This window comes from Onychostoma macrolepis, chromosome 03 (genome assembly GCF_012432095.1).
Source record: "Onychostoma macrolepis isolate SWU-2019 chromosome 03, ASM1243209v1, whole genome shotgun sequence".
In the NCBI taxonomy this organism is placed as follows: Eukaryota; Metazoa; Chordata; class Actinopteri; order Cypriniformes; family Cyprinidae; genus Onychostoma; species Onychostoma macrolepis.
Window position 1 is genome coordinate 11744747 of NC_081157.1, and position 21270 is coordinate 11766016.

The 21270-nt window shown below is 37.1% G+C and overlaps 1 protein-coding gene across 2 annotated transcripts; it reads left to right on the plus strand.

Annotated features, from left to right (window-relative positions):
• On the plus strand, nt 1–20584 carry LOC131536693 (gastrula zinc finger protein XlCGF57.1-like). 2 transcript variants are annotated; one of them, XM_058769734.1, is made up of 3 exons: nt 1–61; nt 6005–6133; nt 17004–20584. In XM_058769734.1, exons 2-3 carry the CDS (start codon nt 6058–6060, stop codon nt 18188–18190), a joined length of 1263 nt encoding a protein of 420 aa, XP_058625717.1. In that variant the 5' UTR covers nt 1–61; nt 6005–6057; the 3' UTR covers nt 18191–20584. The 2 variants fall into 2 exon arrangements, with proteins under 2 accessions (XP_058625717.1, XP_058625718.1); XM_058769735.1 differs by having other exon boundaries at nt 10–61; nt 6022–6133.
• Nucleotides 20585–21270: the final 686 nt, after the last annotated feature.

A 21270-nucleotide genomic window follows, 5' to 3' on the forward strand; every position in this document is an offset into this window, starting at 1 on the left:
CGCTGTGACGTCATAAGTCTGCGCCGCTCTCCTGCATCTGTTGTGATTCGGCTGAAGAAAGGTTTGTATTTTTAAACATTTACAGCGAGTCTTATAGTTTTTACAAGCGATGTAAAGTTAATTCATTGACATTGATTGTAACATTGTAGCGCTTTATCTGTCGGTTATATGCACGTTATTTTGAGCGAGTAAAGCTCATGAATCACGAATTCAGTCATTGACAAATATTGATGGAGAAAACAGAAACTTCCCAAAATGATTATCTGTTTATAATCGCTTGATTCTGGATAAAACCGTGTAAATACAAACGCGTGTAATAATGACAACTTTTACACCGCGGTAAAGTTGGTTTTATATTCAAATATTCGGATTTTAAATAGTTGGGGGGGAAAAAAATAGTTTAACAACATTTTAAACAATAGTAAATGTATTTTGTAATATACTAATTATAGTTTTTCAGTTATTAATTCTAACTGTAGTGGTGTGTCAGGAGCGTTTATCATCTTGGTCTTCTATGTTACAATGATATATGTATTAATTTGCTTGCTCAGACACATAACTGTTGTAACAGGTCGAAAAACCCCATAAGGTGGCAGGTGTTTTCCAGCAAAGGCAATCTTCACTATTATCGCATTCATACAGCATTTTTTTTTCCAGAAAAGTGTTTATTAAAAGTAGATATTTACATCAAATCAATAGTTTTTCTCAATTGATTATAAAACATATTCAGCTGTAGATGCACAAATACACTAATGAAAATACATTTAGCGCAAAGTTCTTCAACAGGGAGTATTGTATCAAAACTACACACACACACACACACACAGACACACACACACAAACAAATAAAAATAAAATTCCCTCAAGGTTTAAGCACTCCAAGTCAACTTTTCCAAACATGGTGACTTTCTCACAGTCAGAGACGTAACATTATTCTATTTTTTGCTCATTAATAATGAGAATGAATCAAGAATACTTTGATGGTAGTTCAGTAACAGAGAAGAACTTCATATGAGGTTGTCAAAGTCAGCAAATAGAGTAGAAACTATACCCTGCACTACTTTTACAGTTATAAAAACACAGTTTTCTCCTTTGTAAAGTTATTGAACTGGAAGGCATTGAATACAACGTTGGTAGAAATTAAACATACAGAGCATACTATTGTAGAACAATGTTCTAAAGGGTAAAAAAACTAATTATAAAACTTGCACTATAGCACTGGGTCCCTCCTTTCAAAACTTATTGAACTGGATGATGTGTCATAGAAAAAATTGAAACAATACCAAATGCATACATATGAAGCACAATTTATTTATAAACTATCTTGAAGACAGTTTTGCCATTACTTCTTGAAGTCTTCACCCTAAATACCCCAAATAAACATCCTGTTTGCTGTCATGCTTTCTGAGTACTTGTCAATCATCTGATGGATTCAGTGCCATGCACAGTGATATTTCTCAGGACTGTGAACATCAATCAGTCTTTATCACACTTAAAACCAGAAAAACAGAGGTGAATAAAACAGCAAGACATGGGCTGTAGTATGTTCTGTAGGGTCCAGACAAGATGTTCTAACTTGCTTTGAAGCAGTCGAGCCATGCATTCAAAACCTATTGAAATAAATCATATGTCATTGTTAAAAGCAAGCCACCAACACAAGTCTTGTTCATTTTGAGGCAAATAAATACATACATACAGTTGTAAAATTATGTGCTTAACTATGCTCAGGAGATTACACTTGATTTTCCAGTTCTCTGTATTGTTACCAAATTACAGTTCACAGGGCTCGACATTAACGCTTGTCCGGGACAAGTGAATGTTTTGGACGGGCAAGTGAAAGAGAAATTTACTTGCCCAATCGGACAAGTAACTTAAAGTCAATACCAAAAACAATAATAACTGCCTTTATTTGTGATATAGCCTTTGTTATAGGGGTGTGCGATTATATATCGTTTGCGATAATTTCGTAATTGTTGTTTTAACGAGTATATTGCAAGAATCAAATAAAGAGTGCACGCATAATTACGTAAAGTCGTCTAGGTTAGACTAGCTCACGTGCATTCTTTCACTGCATGATTCAGTATTACAATTACAATGCATGAAGAATGATCAGAAAATTCAAGACATGGGGGAGGAAAATGTATGCATTTATATAATTTCATATAGTTAATATCACACGAAGATCGATCGCCGTTTTTTTTGTTGGTTGTTTTTGCTTCTAAAATCATCATGATTACAAATGTGATAACAGTTCAATAAACAAGAAGTTAACATTAAGAGACTTACGTTTTAGAGACCATATTGCCTGTTTTTGCTCTATTCACCAACAAAAATAACTCCAAACACAGCCACAGCGCTGTTTTGCGTCTCTGAGCAACATGACGGTGTTTCGTGCCTGAATGAATCAACCGTTTAAATGATTCGGTTCAGTCGCAATGACTCACTTATTAACAGTGACTTGATGCCACCTACTGGTGGTTTTAATTTCACATTTACAGTATTTAAAAAAAATAATAATAATTTCAAATATCAGTATTCAACATTTTATGTATCAAAACATTATTTATTCATTTGTAACTGCAGGTTAAAGCATTCCATGTCCCTCAGAGCTGCATTAAACAGTGGGTAAATATATCTATTCCACTTCAGATGCAGCTTCTGTTTCCTCTGCATCGCAAAGATGAATTTTGTTGATACTGATTTCATTTGTTTGGTAACAGCCCAAATGTCTTATTATACTAACTGACTGATTAAATTTAACTAATTAAAACTTTTTAAATTTAAGTTTGAAAATGATGAGAATTTTATATATATATATATATATAAATAAGTAAATATTAGCATTTTATTTTTAAGTTTACTATAAAATAATTGTATTTGTATTTAATTCTAACTTTTTATTTTCAAATATAATAGTATTATCACACTTTATTTTGTTCATTATTTCATTTAAAAGAAAAATCTAAATAAACTAAATGTGTTTTGTATAACTACAATAAATAATTATATTTATAACTCAATTTAACTTAATTTTTTCTCTCCAGGCAAGTAACTTTTATACTCGGACAAGTAAATGACAAATTTACTTGTCCGAAGGACAACCACATGAGAATGCTTAATGTCAAGCCCTGGTTCATGTACATGTTCATTATTTGTGACCCTAGACCACAAAACCAGTCTTAAGTCGCTGGGGTATATTTATAGAAATAGCCAAAAATACATTGTTTAGGTCAAAATTGCAGATTTTTCTTTTATGCCAAAAATCATTAAGATATTAAGTAAAGATCATGATCCATGAATATATTTTGTAAATTTCTTACCGTAAATGTATCAAAACTTAATTTTTGATTAGTAATATGCATTACTAAAAACTTCATTTGGACAAATTTATGGGCGGTTTTCTCAATATTTTGATTTTTTTTGCACCCTCAGATTCCAGATCTTCAAATAGTTGTATCTCGGCCAAATATTGTCTGATCCTAACAAACCATACATCAACGGAAAGCTTATTTATTCAGCTTTCAGGTGATTTATAAATCTCATTTTCAAAAAATTGACACTTAAGACTGGTTTTGTCGTCCAGGGTCACATTTGTAATTTCCTAAACATCTTTTCAAACGCCAGCATTATATTGCAACTTTTATTGTTGCTAAAGGAGCATTAGAAGGCAAAATGTGAGTGATATTTGCGGTTACATCTGTAGTTGGCCAAAATGTAGTTGTCTATTTGCACACAATAGTAAAAATTTTGAAATTTTTAGACGTTCCCTATCTTGCTTACTACACTACATTGAACATTCAGCAGACATTCGCAAATAAATATGACATTAAAACAATACTTGCCCATTTCGATAGATTGTGAAAATTATGTAATAGAATTTTCAAAAAATAACTTTATTGCACATACAGGTGCTGGTCATATAATTAGAATATCATCAAAAAGTTGATTTATTTCACTAATTCCATTCAAAAAGTGAAACTTGTATATTATATTCATTCATTACACAGACTGATATATTTCAAATGTTTATTTCTTTTAATTTTGATGATTAGAGCTTACAGCTCATGAAAGTCAAAAATCAGTATCTCAAAATATTAGAATATTTACATTTGAGTTTGAATAAATGAATAAAATCCCTACAGTATAAATTCTGGGTATCTCTTGTTCTTTGAAACCACAATAATGGGGAAGACTGCTGACTTGGCAATGATCCAGAAGATGAACATCGACACCCTCCACAAAGAGGTTAAGTCACAGAGGGTCATTACTGAAAGGTGTGGCTGTTTACAGAGTGCTATATCAAAGCATGTTAAATGCAAAGTTGACTGGAAGGAAGAATTTGGGTAGGAAAAGGTGCACAAGCAACAGGGATGACCGCAAGCTTGAGAATACAGTCAAGCAAAGCCGATTCAAACACTTGTGAGAGCTTCACAAGGAGAGAACTGAAGCTGGAGTCAGTGCATCAAGAGTCACCACGCTCGGACGTCTTCAGGAAAAGGGCTACCAAGCCACTTCTGAACCAGAGACAACGTCAGAAGCATCTTACCTGGGCTGTGGAGAAAAAGAACTGGACTGTTGCTCAGTGGTCCAAAGTCCTCTTTTCAGATGAAAGTAAATTTTACATTTCATTTGGAAATCAAGGTCCCAGAGTCTGAAGGAAGAGTGGAGAGGCACAGAATCCATGTTGCTTGAAGTCCAGTGTGAAGTTTCCACAGTCAGTGATGGTTTGGGCTGCCATGTCATCTGCTGGTGTTGGTCCACTGTGTATTCTGATGTCCACAGTCAACGCAGCCATCTACCAGGAAATTTTAGAGCACTTCATGCTTCCTTCTGTTGACAAGCTTTATGGAGATGCTGATTTCATTTTCCAGCAGGACTTGGCACCTGCCCACACTGCCAAAGGTACCAAAAGCTGGTTCAATGACCATAGTGTTACTGTGCTTGATTGACCAGCAAACTCGCCTGACCTGAACCCCATAGAGAATCTATAGGGTATTGTCAAGAGGAAGATGAGAGACACCAGACCCAACAATGCAGAAGAGCTGAAGGCCACTATCAGAGCAACCTGGGCTCTCATAACACCTGAGCAGTGCCACAGACTGATCGACTCCATGCCACGCCGCATTGCTGCAGTAATTCAGGCAAAAGGAGCCCCAACTAAGTATTGAGTGCTGTACATGCTCATACTTTTCATTTTCATACTTTTCAGTTGGCCAAGATTTCTAAAAATCCTTTCTTTGTATTGGTCTTAAGTAATATTCTAATATTTTGAGATACTGATTTTTGACTTTCATGAGCTGTAAGCTCTAATCATCAAAATTAAAAGAAATAAACATTTGAAATATATCAGTCTGTGTGTAATGAATGAATATAATATACAAGTTTCACTTTTTGAATGGAATTAGTGAAATAAATCAACTTTTTGATGATATTCTAATTATATGACCAGCACCTGTATAATTAGAAAGTTATTGAACTGTGTGAAAGTTGTGAATGTGCGAATATAAAACCAACTTTACCCCGGTCAACTTTTACAAATCCACAGCAATGTTTCGATTAAATCGATTAAATGTGATCAACAAACCATTACAATACAAATGCAAACATAAATGCGTAAGTGTAAATATGAAATGTCTGTAATTTGTGTTTTTGTATTAATTTGTTGTGCCAGTTTTTTTGTGTTTTTGTCTAATTATAGCCTGGTTTCACAGACAGGGCTTAGTTTAAGCAAGGATTAGGCCATAGTTCAATCATTCAACTAGTTTTTATAAAAGTGTCTTAGAAAAAACATTACTGGTGTGCGTCTTGAGACAAAGGAATTGATATATTTTAAGATCAGTCAGTGCAAGTTTCTTTCAGGTGAAACAGCTCAGACTGTAAAACTCTAGTTGAGTCCCTTATCAGTGTGCAGACTACTGAACTAGGGAGCTGATTGAGACACAACTCTGAGATTTAGTTTGGATTGATTTTTCTTTGTTGATTATTCTGATCTTAAACATGACAGATTGTCCAAACACACAGAAAAACTCCTGCTGAGATCTATACGCTGTTATAAAGATGGCGTTCATTAAAGAGGAGAGTGAAGACGTGAGGATTGAAGAAGCATTCAGAGTCGAAGCTGAGGAACAAACAGGTTGGTTTCATTCTCATTCGATTCTTATTAAAATGCCAAGCTCTACAGAAAAATGCATTATATTTTTGAAGCATGTCCAAGTGTGTAAAATACTTGAGAAATGTAACTAAATTGCTGTACTTATTACTCTGGGGGATTTGTATTTTACTGAAGTACAGTTTCAAACTTTTAGTACTTTTACTTAATTACATTTCTGAAGAAAAGCTTTACGGTCATGATAAACCTGGAAAAGTCATGGAATTTTAAAACTGCAATTTACAGGCCTGGAAAAGTTTTGGAAAAATAAATAAACCCAGAAAGTTTTGGAAAAGTCATGGAAATCTATTTCACAAAACTCTGTAGTAATGTAGTAATAAAAATTGTTTAATCCGGTCCTGAATTTTGGTGTGGGATTGCGCATAGGCTATATCGCATAGATTTACTCATTCCTGCAGCTTTTGACTTTAAAATTATGAATATTCACACATTTATTCAATAGCCTATAGCATGTAGGTTTGATGAATAAATAAATCCACACAGAATATCAGATCAAATCAATCATTTGGAAACAGCGTGAATGATTCAGCTGTACCGCGTCTTCTCTCTTTGACTTTCTCTTAAAACGGCTTCACATCGGCGCATCTCGTCGCATTAAAGAGCCGTTGCGATACAAGACTTTCGCTCGCGTCTCGGTACAGTTGACATAATTGTCACTTGCCTAATCTGGACATTGTTGCATCATCACAAAAATGTATTATTTATTTACACGTCTTTTTAAACGTAGTCACATCCAAAACGCGTTAGTTCGTATAAGCCGCCTTGGGAGTACCAAATTGAGTTTGGTACCAAACAAACTCTGTGGAACCTCAAACATACGCCCTAGTCTGACCCTTTTTTCTTTCTCTCTTCTCCAATTACACAGCTGCTGTTGTAGCCATTAAAATAGCTCAGTTTCGTTTTTAAAGTGGTTATATTTATTTTCGTTTCTTTATTAACTCTTTCCCCACCATTGACGAGATATCTCGTCAATTAAGAGACGACGCTTCCCCGCCATTGACAAGTTTTTATGGTAATCCGTGTTCTAGGTGTATTACGGTAAGGAAAGCCCTAGCGCATGTCCTGGATGAGTTTAAATAGGCTATATGATCTACATTTTCTCTGATCCTTCTATGTAGATCATGTTTTGACCATTTTGAATCTGATCGGGACGAAGTAGTCAGTGAGAGAGATTTACAGACACAGAAACATCTGTAGTTGTAACCGATTCGTCGATCTGAATAGGGGGGTGTGTGTGTGTCTGTTTGTTCTGTTTATTGAATGCAATTTAAATTATTCATATAATTATTTACAGGTGAAAGAATATGACATCTGAATGTATTTTGCTTGAAAATGCACTACTTTGATAAAAATGCATTTTTCTCAGTTTTTTGTCCAAAATGTTGTATTTTTGATTAAACCTATCTGCATTCAAATGGTGATAAAACATGAACACATGAAGACAGAATAAAATAGTTTTTTTTGTTTGTTTGTTTAAAAGCAGAGGCTTGGTTCTTTATTTTGATGTATAATATGTTCTTATATTCATAGCAGAAAATATTCTGAGGGCCGTCAAATTTAGGTGAAAATCATGAAAAATAAAGTTTGGTACCAAACAAACTGGCAACTTTTTTTTAAAAACGCTGGCGGGGAAAGAGTTAAAGTCGATGTTTCGATCTTTATTGATCATCAAAATTACATATTTAAATGTTTTTTCTTGTGAAAAAAAATAGTTTGAATGTAACTACTCCCTTGCCTCATTTACTATTCGTTGATTTATAAATATGCAAATTAGCCAGCCAGGGCCTCCTGATCCACGGATAATGACTGATAAAACTGTTTTTACTAGCGGACAACTGCAGTGGATACTGTAACATTTGTTAAAGTTACTTGACGATGATGTGTCCTAAAATGCCGTTAAAGGAACACTCCACTATAACTCCCCAATTGTTAAACAGTTGAGTTTTACCGTTTTCGAATCCATTCAGCCAATCTCTGGGTCGGGCGGTAGCACTATTAGCTGCAGCTTAGCATAGATCATTGAATCTGATTAGACCGTTAGCACCTCGCTCTAAAATGACCAGAGAGTTTTGATATTTTTCCTATTTAAAACTTGACTCTTCTGTAGTTACATCGTGTACTAAGACTGACGGAAAATGAAAACTTGAAAATTAGATTAGATTAGATTCAACTTTATTGTCATTACACAAGTACAGGTACAGGGCAACGAAATGCAGTTTAGGTCTAACCAGAAGTGCAATAGCAGCAAGTGCAGGATATACAATGATTGAATAAGTGCAGGACAAGGATATGTACTGAATATATGTATAAATATATATAGAAAGATGGTTATTACTATAAACAGAATTTACAGGTGAATATGTATAGTGAATAAATATACAGATGGCTATTACTATAAACAGAATTTACAGGTGATATGTACTATCAATATAATATATATACAGATGGCTATTACTATAAACAAGGTGTAAAAGTGCAGTGGAAGTGATTGCATATTACAATTAGACGTACGGTGCAAAATGCTAATGTAAACATTGATAATGTAAACAACAGTCGGCAGTGCAAATGAGCATATTCCAATTTAGGTATGGTAGTGCAAGATACAAAAGTAAACAGTTGTTACTGTAATAAAAATTTACATTCAGTAGTGCAAATAAGGCCGATGTGTGGTAGGAGAGAAGAGTTAACAATATATGAGGAAGTGGATCAACGGGGGTTAGAGTTCAGTAAAGAGACAGCTCTGGGGAAGAAACTGTTCTTTAATCTGCTGGTCCTGGTCCGGAGGCACCTGAAACGCCTGCCGGAGGGCAGGAGAGAAAACAGTCTGTGGGCTGGGTGAGAGGAGTCCTTAAGGATGCTGCGAGCTCGATGCAGACAGCGTTTCCTCTGGATGTGTTCGATGGCAGGTAGTGGAGTCCCTGTGATGCGCTGGGCAGTTTTCACCACCCGCTGCAGTGCCTTGCGCTCCGCAACAGAGCAGCTCCCATACCATACTGTGACACAGTTGGTCAGGATGCTTTCTATTGCGCAGCGATAGAAGTTCACCAGGATAGCCGAGGAGAGCTGGTTCTTCCTCAGTGTCCTCAGAAAGAAGAGGCGCTGGTGAGCCTTCTTGACCAGGCTGGAGGTGTTGGTTTTCCACAACATGTCCGCCGAGATGTGGATCCCCAGGAACTTGAAACTGGAGACACGCTCAACAGCCATTCCATTGATGTGGATGGTGTCGTGTGCCTCTTGACTCCTTCCTGAAGTCCACGATGAGCTCCTTCGTTTTGGTGGTGTTGAGGAGCAGGTTATTTTCAGTGCACCATGTGGCCAGGTGCTGGATCTCCTCCCTATAGGCAGTCTCATCGTTGTTACTGATGAGGCCAATCACCGTGGTGTCGTCTGCAAACTTGACGATGGAATTAGATCCATACACAGGCTTGCAGTCGGAGGTGAAGAGGGAGTAGAGAAACGGGCTTAGCACACAGCCCTGTGGTACACCAGTGTTAAGTGTGATGGATGTGGAGCAGGTGAATCCTGATCGAACATTCTGGGGTCTGTTGGTCAGGAAGTCCAAAATCCAGTTGCACATTGAGGTATTGATGCCCAGGTCTCCAAGTTTGGCTATTAACTTGGTTGGGATGACAGTGTTGAATGCTGAGCTGAAGTCAACAAACAGCATACGTGCATAAGTGTTCTTATTGTCCAGGTGAGTGAGCACAGAGTGCAGTGCCATGGAAACTGCGTCCTCTGTGCTCCTATTGCTACGGTAGGCAAACTGGTGTGAGTCCAATGTGGATGGTAGAGAGTCTTTTAGGTGTTCCAGGACCAGCCGCTCAAAGCACTTCATGACGATGGGTGTGAGTGCTACAGGGCGGTAGTCATTAGGGCACCTCGGACTAGAGTGTTTTGGCACTGGCACAATGGAAGTGCATTTAAAGCATGTTGGTACGGCTGCTTGGGCAAGAGACAGGTTGAAAATGTCTGTAAAACCCCAGCGAGCTGCTCCGCACATGCCCTGAGAACACGACCAGGGATGTTGTCTGGTCCAGCAGCCTTGTGCGCGCTGATCCGGTTCAGTTCCTTGCAGACATCTGTGGAGGAGAGTATGATTGGTGGGTGGTCATCTGAGGGATTGAGCTTGGTGGCAGTTTCTCTGTTGTCTCTTTCAAAGCGAGCATAAAAGTAATTTAGCTCGTTCAGGAAGTTGACATCAGTGGCTGCGGGGTGGAGTGGGTGGGTTTGTAGTCACTGATGGCCTGAATGCCCTGCCACATGCGCCGAGGGTCAGAGTTGGAAAAGTGTCCCTCTATCTTTAGCTTGTAGCAGTGCTTGGCCTTTTGATGCCCCTCTTCAGGTTTGCTCTGGATGTGCTGTAGGCTTGTGCATCTCCTGATCTGAAGGCAGTGTTGCGTGACTTCAACAGGAGTCGCACTTCCTTGTTCATCCAAGGCTTCTGATTTGGATATGTGGTGATCTGTTTCTGGGTTGTAACACTGTCAATGGTGATATTGATATGATCCAATACAGAGGAGGTGTAAGAGTCAATGTCTGTGTGAGCGCCACTGGTGGCTTGAGAAGCAAACATACTCCAGTCTGTGTGTAGAAACCTTTCCTGGAGTGTGGAATCTGCCCCGCAGGCCACACTGATGGTCTTCACTGATGGCTTCACACGGTTGATGAGGGGTGCATATTTGGGGTGAGGAACAAAGAAAGGTGATCTGACTGTCCCAGGTGGGGAGGGTGTCGCAACGTAAGCTCCAGCCATGTTTGTGTAAACATGGTCTAAGGTTTTGTTTCCTCTGGTGTGACAGGAAACATGCTGGTGAAACTTGGGTAGCACTGACTTTAAGTTTGAGTGATTAAAGTCACCTGCAACAATAAAAGCCGCTTCCGGGTGATCAGTCTGTTGTTTACTGATGGCTGCGTGAAGTTCTTTCATAGCAAGCTTGGCATCAGCATCCGGGGGAATATAGGCTGCAGTTATAAAATCTCATTTTCTAGGCCGATATGGCTAGGAACTATACTCTCATTCCGCCGTAATAATCAAGGAACTTTGCTGCCGTACCATGGGTCAGCAGGCGCAATGATATTACACAGCGCCTGAAAGTAGTCCCCAGCTATATCATAACTAGTTATCTAGCTGGGGACTATTTTCAGGCGCTGCATAATATCATTGCACCTGAAATTGCTATTATTTTAAAAAATAGTGGAGTGTTCCTTGAAGACTGAATGCAGCCATTTGGGATTCTTAATTCGTGCCCGCAAGCATACACAAGTGAAGAGCGGGCGCCAATGCGGGAGAGGTGGTTCTGACTCTGGGCTACTTTTACACTGTTGCCGCGGGTTATTTTTCAAGTTTGCAGTTCCAAATTCACGTTAAACCATGGCTTCATGGGGTTTTTTTTTGCTCTAGCCCATTTTATTTTTGGTTTTGTGCTGGTAATTGGTATATTTTGCATGCAATCTCTATGCTAGGAATCTATCTCTTGATGTGATTGGTTATTGAATTTTGTGACGTAGCAAACCGAGGGCGGTTTCAAACTGCATTTCTGGGACTTCCATTGGGAATCTACAGATTTAAGGAGAAAATACTCCGCAATGGTGTTGATTAATGGACTGGCACATGGTTTGTCTAAAAGTAAGTTAAAAACAGCACATAGACAAATAAACAACATAAACTTGATTTTCATTACAGGGGGACTTTAATTAATAAAACAACAAAATGCAACAAGAAAAATCACTCACTGCTCTTGACTGAAAACCTTTAAAGGGCACCTATTATGCCCCTTTTTACAAGATATAAAATAAGTCTCTAATGTCCCCGGAGTGTATATGTGATGTTTTAGCTCAAAATACCCCACAGAATTTATTTTTTTTATAGCTTGTTAAAATGGCCACTTTTAGGGTATGAGCCCAAACGTGCTGATTTTGAGTATGTTGCTTTAATGCAAATGAGCTGTTGCTCCTGGAGAAGAGGGCGGAGCTTCAAGAGCTCAAGCTCCAGCATTAGCAGTGCTAGCCTTTGCAAATAAACATTCCCCTATTAGTACAATCCTGTTATCTTTACAGAAAACATACTCTGTTTCAAAGTCAAGTCATCTGATTATACTGTGCATAATAAATTCGTGTTTATGAATTACACAGACGGGGAGCACAGTGGGATAACAATCAGGGCTTGAATTTCGGCGCGGGATTGCGGGGATTGCGCATAATTTAAACCATTCCCGCAAATTTAACTTTTATAATGCGAGAAATTCCCGCACAATATTTGCTTAATCTCAGATCAAATTATGAAATACATTCACAGCAGCGAAAAAAGAAATCACCGGTTCAAACAGTCCGTCTATAATTTAGAATTTAATTCCACAAACAGCGCTGCACCGGTGTTCTCTGACTGTGGCTGAGTCCTGCAGCATCGGCGTGCTCTCCGCGGCCTGCGTCGCTCTGATCTTATTCACACAAGGCTGTGTGACGCGCTCTTATATTCTGAGCCGCACGCAAATGCGACTGAAAACTACTGCGTGCGACTATGAAAAAATATTTATTTTAGATTTGCAGAGTTGAGTAATGTAACGGACATATCTCATGAATCCTTTCATAAACGAACAAAGTAGACACAATGTAAATAAGAGATTCATTATGCAGTGTAGAGAGCTTCGTTGATTATAATGGAACTTTGTGAGATCGCGATGAACTAAGGAGAGTGACAGATTTAATGATTAAGGGAGTTTGTAAATGTGATATTGATTTAATACAACAGTTCAGTAAACAAGAAGTTAATATTAAGTAACTTACATTGTCTGACTATAACACTGTTGCCTGATTTTGCTCTATTTCGTCGATGAAAATAGTTTGAATCATAGCCACAGCTGAGCCGCTGCGCATCTCCATTCAAACACAGCGGCGTCTCCTTTATGAATGAACCTGTGTTTTTAAAAGAATCTAGTGAGTCAATGATTCAATTACCCATTCATAAAGACAGTCACTTCCATAATTCCTGAATGAATCAGCCGTTCGAACGAATCAATTTAATGAATGATTCAGTGATCAAACCAGTGACTTGTCGCCACCTGCTGGCAATTTGTTTAATTTTTGACGTATCTTTCAGTTATTCAAATGTAATATTTCTATAACCTATTCAAATTGTATATTTAAAATATTAATCTCAACATGAATTTATAAATTTAATTGTACTCATACCAACTCTGAGGCTCATTAAACGTCTGAAAATACACCTACAAGCCACTTTTGTGTTCTTCTGCTCCATCTCTGTACAAATTAATTTTGTTAATACTGATTAAATTGATTATCATATTATTCTTATCCTAATTAGAAATTGTAAAAAGCTTATAAATATGTATTTTTAAAAATTTAACAAAAAAGATGACATACTTTTAATAAAGTTAGAAAAATACCATAAAAATTAAAATTAAAATTAGAAAAAAATAATTAGCCCATATCTTAGAAAGCTGAGACATTCCTTCATTCAGAAGGCATAAAACTGAAAGCAACTCAAAATAATGAAACATTAAGTGACATATATTAGTTGAGTTCTTAATGTCAGTTTGAAGGAGATCATGATGTGTTTTGTATAAAATAAAATAAAAATTTAAAAAATAATTTAAAAAAAACAAAGTAATTGAACTGGAATATATGAAATACACAGATTCTGAAAGGCATTCATAAATAGTTTTAATACAGTTCCTAATGTCAATTTGGAGGAGAGCATGAAAAATTAAGCTGTTTTAAAAACCATACATTAAAATTTGTTGACATAAATAAATGAAGACGATTAATTTAGCCCCGATGTGTCAATTTATCAATCCCCCCCCCATCTTTAAATCCCCCCCATTTGACCCATGTAAGGGGGGAATTCCCCCCCAGTTTAAAAAACGAAATTCAGGCCCTGACAATAACAACATAGCTGGTCTCATGCTATCACAACCTTTATAAGTCCCACTTCTGATTATGCGCTTGACAACTTCAAGTGATCGACTCACCTTGCTTTCATATACAACTTTTAACTAGCACTTGAAGGCAGCATCAGTGAAAATACACAGAGACAATGATAGCTTTAGCAATACAGAGTGCCAAGAAGCTCTTTCAGAAGGGCAATTTGGAAAACAAACGCGTGATACTTACTTTGTCTGGAGCTGACGTTCGCGCACGAAGAATTGGTATTAATTCCTAAACATTTAGGGGACGTTACCGATTTTTTCCGTGAATGTTTGATTAGTGAGATCTCTGATTTTAGTACTTGAAAACCAAAAAGTAGTGCTTAAAGTCCTGGAATTTCATTTTGCAGTATCTGAACCCTGTTTAAGTTTCCAGTTCTTGGAGCATTTTATTGTTTTTGTTGTTATTAATTGAACTGAACTGTAGTTTTCTGTAGTAAATTGTCTGTCTATATTTAGGGCCCGAGCACCGAGGTGCGAGGACCCTCTTGGAATTGCTCCGTTTATTCCTATTTTATATTCATTTCCTAGTATTTAATTTGCCAATATTTCTTTTGAACAAAATTTCAGTAGTCTGAGCCTAGTTACTAGTTAGTTTCAAGGAAAATCATTCAAATTATGTTCTTTTTTTTAAATTATTTTCCAAATAACTGCATGTGTGGAAGTTAACTGATCTTCCAGCTTTTTAGCATAGGTCCTTTTAGCCACTCTAATCTCCTTATTCAGTGTGTTCCTGGCCTGATTGTACAAGACTTTGTCCCCATTTCTGTAGGTGTCCTATTTGGCCTGACGAAGGTGTCTGAGTTTTGCTGTAAACCATGGCTTATGATTGTTGAATGTAACATAAGTCCTGGTGGGAATGCATATATCCTCACAGTAACTGATATATGAAGTTGCAATCTCTGTGAGCTTGTCCAGATTGGTGCCAGCAGCTTCAAAAACACTCCAATCAGTAAGGTCGAGACAGGCTTGTAAAATCTGCTGTCTCGTCTTTACTACAAGTTTAGCAGATTTAAGTTTTTGCTTGTAGTTTGGTATAAGATGAACCAGGCAGTGATCAGAGAGCCCCAAAGCTGCCCGTGGAACAGAGTGGTATGCATTCTTTATTGTGGTGTAACAATGGTCCAGTATATTACTTTCTTTGGTGGGACATGTAACATACTGTCTGTATTTTGGCAGTTCACGTGAGAGATTTGCTTGATTAAAGTCCCCAAGGATGATTAAAACAGAGTCTGGGTGTTGTTGTTCTGTGTTTGTGATTTGATCAGCGAGTTTCTGTAACGCTGAGCTCACGTGGGCTTGCGGTGAAATGTAAACACGAGAATGAATGAGCAAAACTCACGCGGTGAGTAGAAAAGCCTACAGTTAATGAAGAGCCCTTCTAGATCGGAACAGCACATCTTCTTTAACGGTTACATCTGTACACCACCTTTCATTGATGTAAAAGTACGTCCAGCAGCCGCGCGATTTCGTGCAGTTCATTCTGCGTCGCGGTCCGATCTGATCAGCTGAAAGTTCGGCAGATGTAACATGCTCTCTGGAATGGTGTCATTCAGTCAGGTTTCCGTGAAACATAGAGCAGCAGAGTTATTTGTATGGGAGAGCAGGAGGAGTTAATCCGTTTTGTTGGGTAGAGAGCGGAGATTCGCCAGATGGTAACGCCATTCTAAATCCACACTGAGGAAGCTTCCCCCATCTGCGCATCATGTGTTTGATCAGCGCCGCCGCTCCGTCGACTACTATGTCCAGCAAAACATCCGAATAGTCGAAAACTGGTAGGAGATTTTGTGGCGTGTTCTGCCGAATGTTCAGCATTTCTTCTCTGGTAAAACTGATTGTGTTTTGAGAAACAAAAAAAAGGAAAAACTAACAAAAACACTAAAACAACTGGAAAGCGAAGCGTCATGGCTGCCGTGTGCGGCGCCATCTTGTCAGTAATATATTTGAAGGTATAGATATAAGCAAAACAGACAATTATCTTTTCTTGTAAAATGTGACACCAAGATCGCAAATTCGAAAGCACACGAAGCCCGGGTTATAACGCATCAAAAGAGGACAAAATTTAAATCACAACTAACGATGAAAAAGAACATTGAATGTTGAACACTTTCGTTACCATATAACTATAAACTATGATAAAAGTTAATTAGCATGCATTGATTAATCCCATGTTGTAGGGGGAAAACAATTGTGACCAACTGAGAAAGTTAGTTACAAAAGAGCGACCAGAGGGAAGAATGAATCTAGAGCCCTGCTACTTATGAACCACTTTTCCTGGTTCGGAGCTGGTGCTTTTGGTGTCGAAAGACAAAGGACCGATTTGAAACTAGGCAATTTCTAAGGAGTGGGTATCAGTATATTTGTTACAGTATTTATTCATCTTTGTTGATGTTAATTCACAGTGCATTTTACTAATGTTTACAAATACAACTTTTGATAGTAATAATGTATTAGTAAATGTTAAAATTAACATGATCAAAGATTAATAAATGCTGTAGAAGTATAGTTCATTATTAGTTCTTTAAAGTAGATAACTGTTAACAAATTAAACCTTATCGTAAATTGTTTTGTTACAAAGTTAAAGACAGAGATTAATTACTATTATTATTATAAATGTAATTTAATTACACACTTACCGATGGCTAAATGAATACAATGCCCAAAACACTGTAACCTCATCCAGTCGTTTAGTCGCAGGGCTCTGATGTTGTTTGTGGCATTATCAGTAGTGATGCAGACTTGACGCTCCTCTCACAATCCCCATGACTGAAGCGCTTCCTTTAATAGATTAGTGGATATACTTTCTAGCTTACATGTTGGCACGTGTTTTGATGTCTCTTTCTTTGTGCTATTAAACTGGGCTAACTTACATTTGCCTTTTTTCATCATAGACCTCATGCCGCTGAAAGAGGAGTGCACAGTACCGAATGAAACGGAAGCGAAAGAACAATATGAGACTCATCATGATTTTATAACAGGAGAAGAATCTTTCAGTTGGCCACAGATTAAAGAGACTTTCTCACAGAAAACAGCTCATAAAACAGGAGCTACAAGTTATTTCACCCCTTTTCACTGTGAAAAGAGTTTCAATGAACATGGAAATCTTAAAGTCCACATGAGAATTCACACTGGAGACAAGCCTTCCATCTGCCCTGAGTGTGGAAAAAGTTTCACGTCTGAAGGAAGCCTTAAAGTGCACAGGCGAATTCACACTGGAGAGAAGCCTTACACCTGCCCTAAGTGTGGAAAGAGTTTTAATCAACTTGGAAACCTTAACATGCACATGAGAATTCACACTGGAGAGAAACTATACTCATGTCTTCAGTGTGGAAAGAGTTTTACTCAAAAAGTAAACCTTAAAGTCCACATGAAAATTCACACTCAAGGGAAGCCTTTTATCTGCCCTGAGTGTGGAAAGGGTTTCGATCAAAAATTAAACCTTAAAGTGCACATGAGAATTCACACTGGAAGAAAGCTTTTCACCTGCCAACAGTGTGGAAAAAGATTCACACGTAAAGGAAAACTTAAAGTGCACATGCGAATTCACACTGGAGAGAAGCCTTACACCTGCCCTAAGTGTGGAAAGAGTTTTAATCAATATGAAGCCCTTAACATGCACATGAGAGCTCACACTGGAGAGAAACCATACTCATGTCTTCAGTGTGGAAAGAGTTTTACTCGAAAAGTAAACCTTAAAGTCCACATGAGCGTTCACCCTGGAGAGAGTCCTTGTATCTGCCAACTGTGTGGAAAAAGCTTCATTCATAAAGGATTCCTTAACGAACACATGAGAATTCACACTGAAGAAAAGTGTCATGTGTGCCATCAGTGTGGAAAAAGTTTCAGCCAAAAAGGAAACCTTAACAAACACATGACAATTCACACTAGAGAAAAGCTTTATACATGCCCTCAGTGTGGAGAGAGTTTCGATCTACATGGAAGCCTTAAAGCCCACATGAGAGTTCACACTGGAGAGAGTGCCTTCACCTGCCAACAGTGTGGAAAAAGATTTACTCAAAAATCAAGCCGTAACAGTCACATGAGAAGATTACACGGCATATTTTCAAAACAAACTTGATCAACACAAAGATTACACTTTCTATGAAGCCCGTATTTATAATACATTATACATAATGCAATATAAATAACTTTATAATATGTTATCATCTCATGAATATTCATAAGAACCATTTTAATGTATTATAATAGTTACTTATTTGTGGTTATAGTTTTTAAGAGTATGATGATTTATAACAATGAACACAATCCATCCGCTTAAGTTACAATGGATTATATTTCTCATAGTTACAATGGATTATAAGTCTCATATCTTGCCACGTTACTTATGTCACTTTACTTAAAGCAGACAAAGACCACTTATAAGTAATAATAATAATAATAATAAAAAAAACATTCTCAAACAGCCATAAGATCGGATATCAGATCAGATGAATGTGTAATATGATACATTTGCTTTGAACATTTTTATTTATTTTTTATTATTTTGATGGCACACTTTAGACAGCTGTTGATAAGTAACTCTGCAACTACATGTCAACTAGCAGTCATTAGAGTATTAATAGTGTGTCTGCTGAATATACTGTATGCTAACACTTTATTTTGATGGTTCCTCAACAGACATACTGAGGATACTTTGCAAGTATGTGAACATTCTACCTACCCTACCTAAGTCAACTAATACAATTAATTTTATATATATAAACATTGCACTCAAGAGATGTAGTAAGGCACTGTGCAGATCTTAAATAAACAATGTCAAGCTATGATATAGCTCATTATAAATGAAGTAGATTTAATATGGTGTTCATTGTGTGTTATAAATAATCATACTCTTAAAAGTTATAACCACAAATACTTAAGTACTATAATGTATTATAATTGTTATGATTATTCTTGAGATTTTGTAACACATAAGGTTTTTTATAATGTATTATAAATACGGGCTTCATAGAAAGTGTTACAGAGAGAGCTGTTTTATGTCATCAGTGTGGAAGGAGTTTCGCAGACATGAATCATGTAATAATGTTGTGATGTGTAGGAAGCTTAGAAGTGAAGACCAGGAGACTCTGGTTTATATTCAGTAGGCTTCTATATTGAGAAGGTGCCGTGTGGCACCATTAGAGTTGGGGTAAGTCTGAACTTGAGTCCAATTATTAACAACGGGTTAAACATGGACTCAGACATTTTGGACTCAGGAATTTTACAGAGTATGGTCGACTCCACGTCATGTGTAACATTAAAGGGATACTTGACCCAAAAATGAAAATGTCATTAATTACTCACCCTCATGTCATTATAAACCCCTAAGACCTTCATTCATCTTCAGAACACAAATGAAGATATTTTTGATGAAATCCGAGAGCTTTCTGATCGTCCATAGACTGCAACGCAACAGAAATGTTCCCAGGCCCAGAAACGAAGTAAGGACGTCAGTAAAACAGTCCATGTGACATCAGTGGTTCAACCGTAATTTTACAAAGCTACAAGAATACTTTTAGTGCGCCAAGAAAACAAAAATAATGACTTTATTCAACACTTCTTCTCAAAATTAGATCATCCGCCATTATAAGAGAGTACCATGACGCATGCATGTGCTTTCCTCCGAACCTGATTTCCTTACTTCGTTTCTTGGCCTGGGAACATTTCAGTTGCACTGCTGTCTATGGAGGGTCAGAAAGCTCTGAACAACACACAATACACCTCAGTACTGCAAATCTGTAAATAACTCATCAAACCATCATCTGTAAATAGCACACGTGCACATTCACAGTTCTGTCTATGGACATTTTCCTTTTTATATATATTTTTATTACTATTGTTATTTATAATTTATTGTCTGTTCTCTCTAATATTAGTGTTTTTTTTATTACCTTAATTTTATGTATGTCTGGACTATGTACTTTCTGTACTGGAAGCTCCTAACCAAGACAAATTCCTTGGCAATAATGCTCTTTCTGATTCTGAAATTATATCTATTTTCCCAAAAAAGCAGTTTATTCCATTTATTGTGTCTCAACCCCAGTGTATTGAAAGAAACTACACATTATCAACATTATTAGAAATTATCACTATTTTTTAGAGTAACAGCACCAAATTACTGAATGGAATATCAGACTAATTGAAAAGGTTTTACACACGAAGACATAAATCGTGTTTTTGTGAAGAATCATCTGACTGGTATACATCACATGAATGAAAACTGTACTGTGTATAGTCTTCTATAGAAAGTGTTTTAGGTATACATTACAAATGACCAGAGTTTGGTATAACGCCTTACACAGTAACTTACTGTATTCTGCCTTACTGTATTCTAATTACTTTTCCTGGTAACGCAGTAATGCGCTACATTTTAAATTTATGTAATTTGATTAGAGTTACTAATGTCAATAAAATTATTTAAGTTACAAATGCACGGTCAAAAAATATGAAATAAAAAACATTATGTGCGTCAGTATGCCCTTTAATAAATCTGATAAAAAATCAATTTAATAAATGCAGACGAGTCCTACAACATTTAGATGCAATGAAAGGTTGCCTATCATATTTCAAAATGTTGCACTCTACATATTTTAGTCTGGCATTATAGATTGGGAAAAGTTCAACAACTGAATGTGTACAAGTTTGTCACAGTAACACTAATATAAGTAAAAATAAATGACTTCTCAGAATGAGATTCATTGCTGGATAAGAGGTGTGTATATATACACAGCTGACTCACCTCTGTTCCTTGACAGTTCTCCAGTATCCCTCCGCCACCCCTTCTCCGCACTTACATCTATTCCTGTCCTAACCTGGGGGAGGGGGTACACAGGGTTCGGGCCAAAGTTCCGAGCTCGGAGCCCTCCCCTCGGACAGCACGCCAAATACGCATAAACTTTATTCTGTTTATTATATGTAAGTGTGAACTCGTGAATTACTTCATTTAAAGAATAGATTCTTCAAGCTTTCTTTAGATGTATCTCGTCATTTTCGTTCATTTTAGTGACTCATTTCAGGAAGATATTCGTGGAGAGTGAGAATGCAGAAAGCGCACCCTATTTGTTTTCTTTATTTTACAACACCAAAAAAAAAAGTTTTGCTGATACTGGGAGTGTATACAAATACTTGTGTAATTTTTCAGTCAATATTAAATTAATG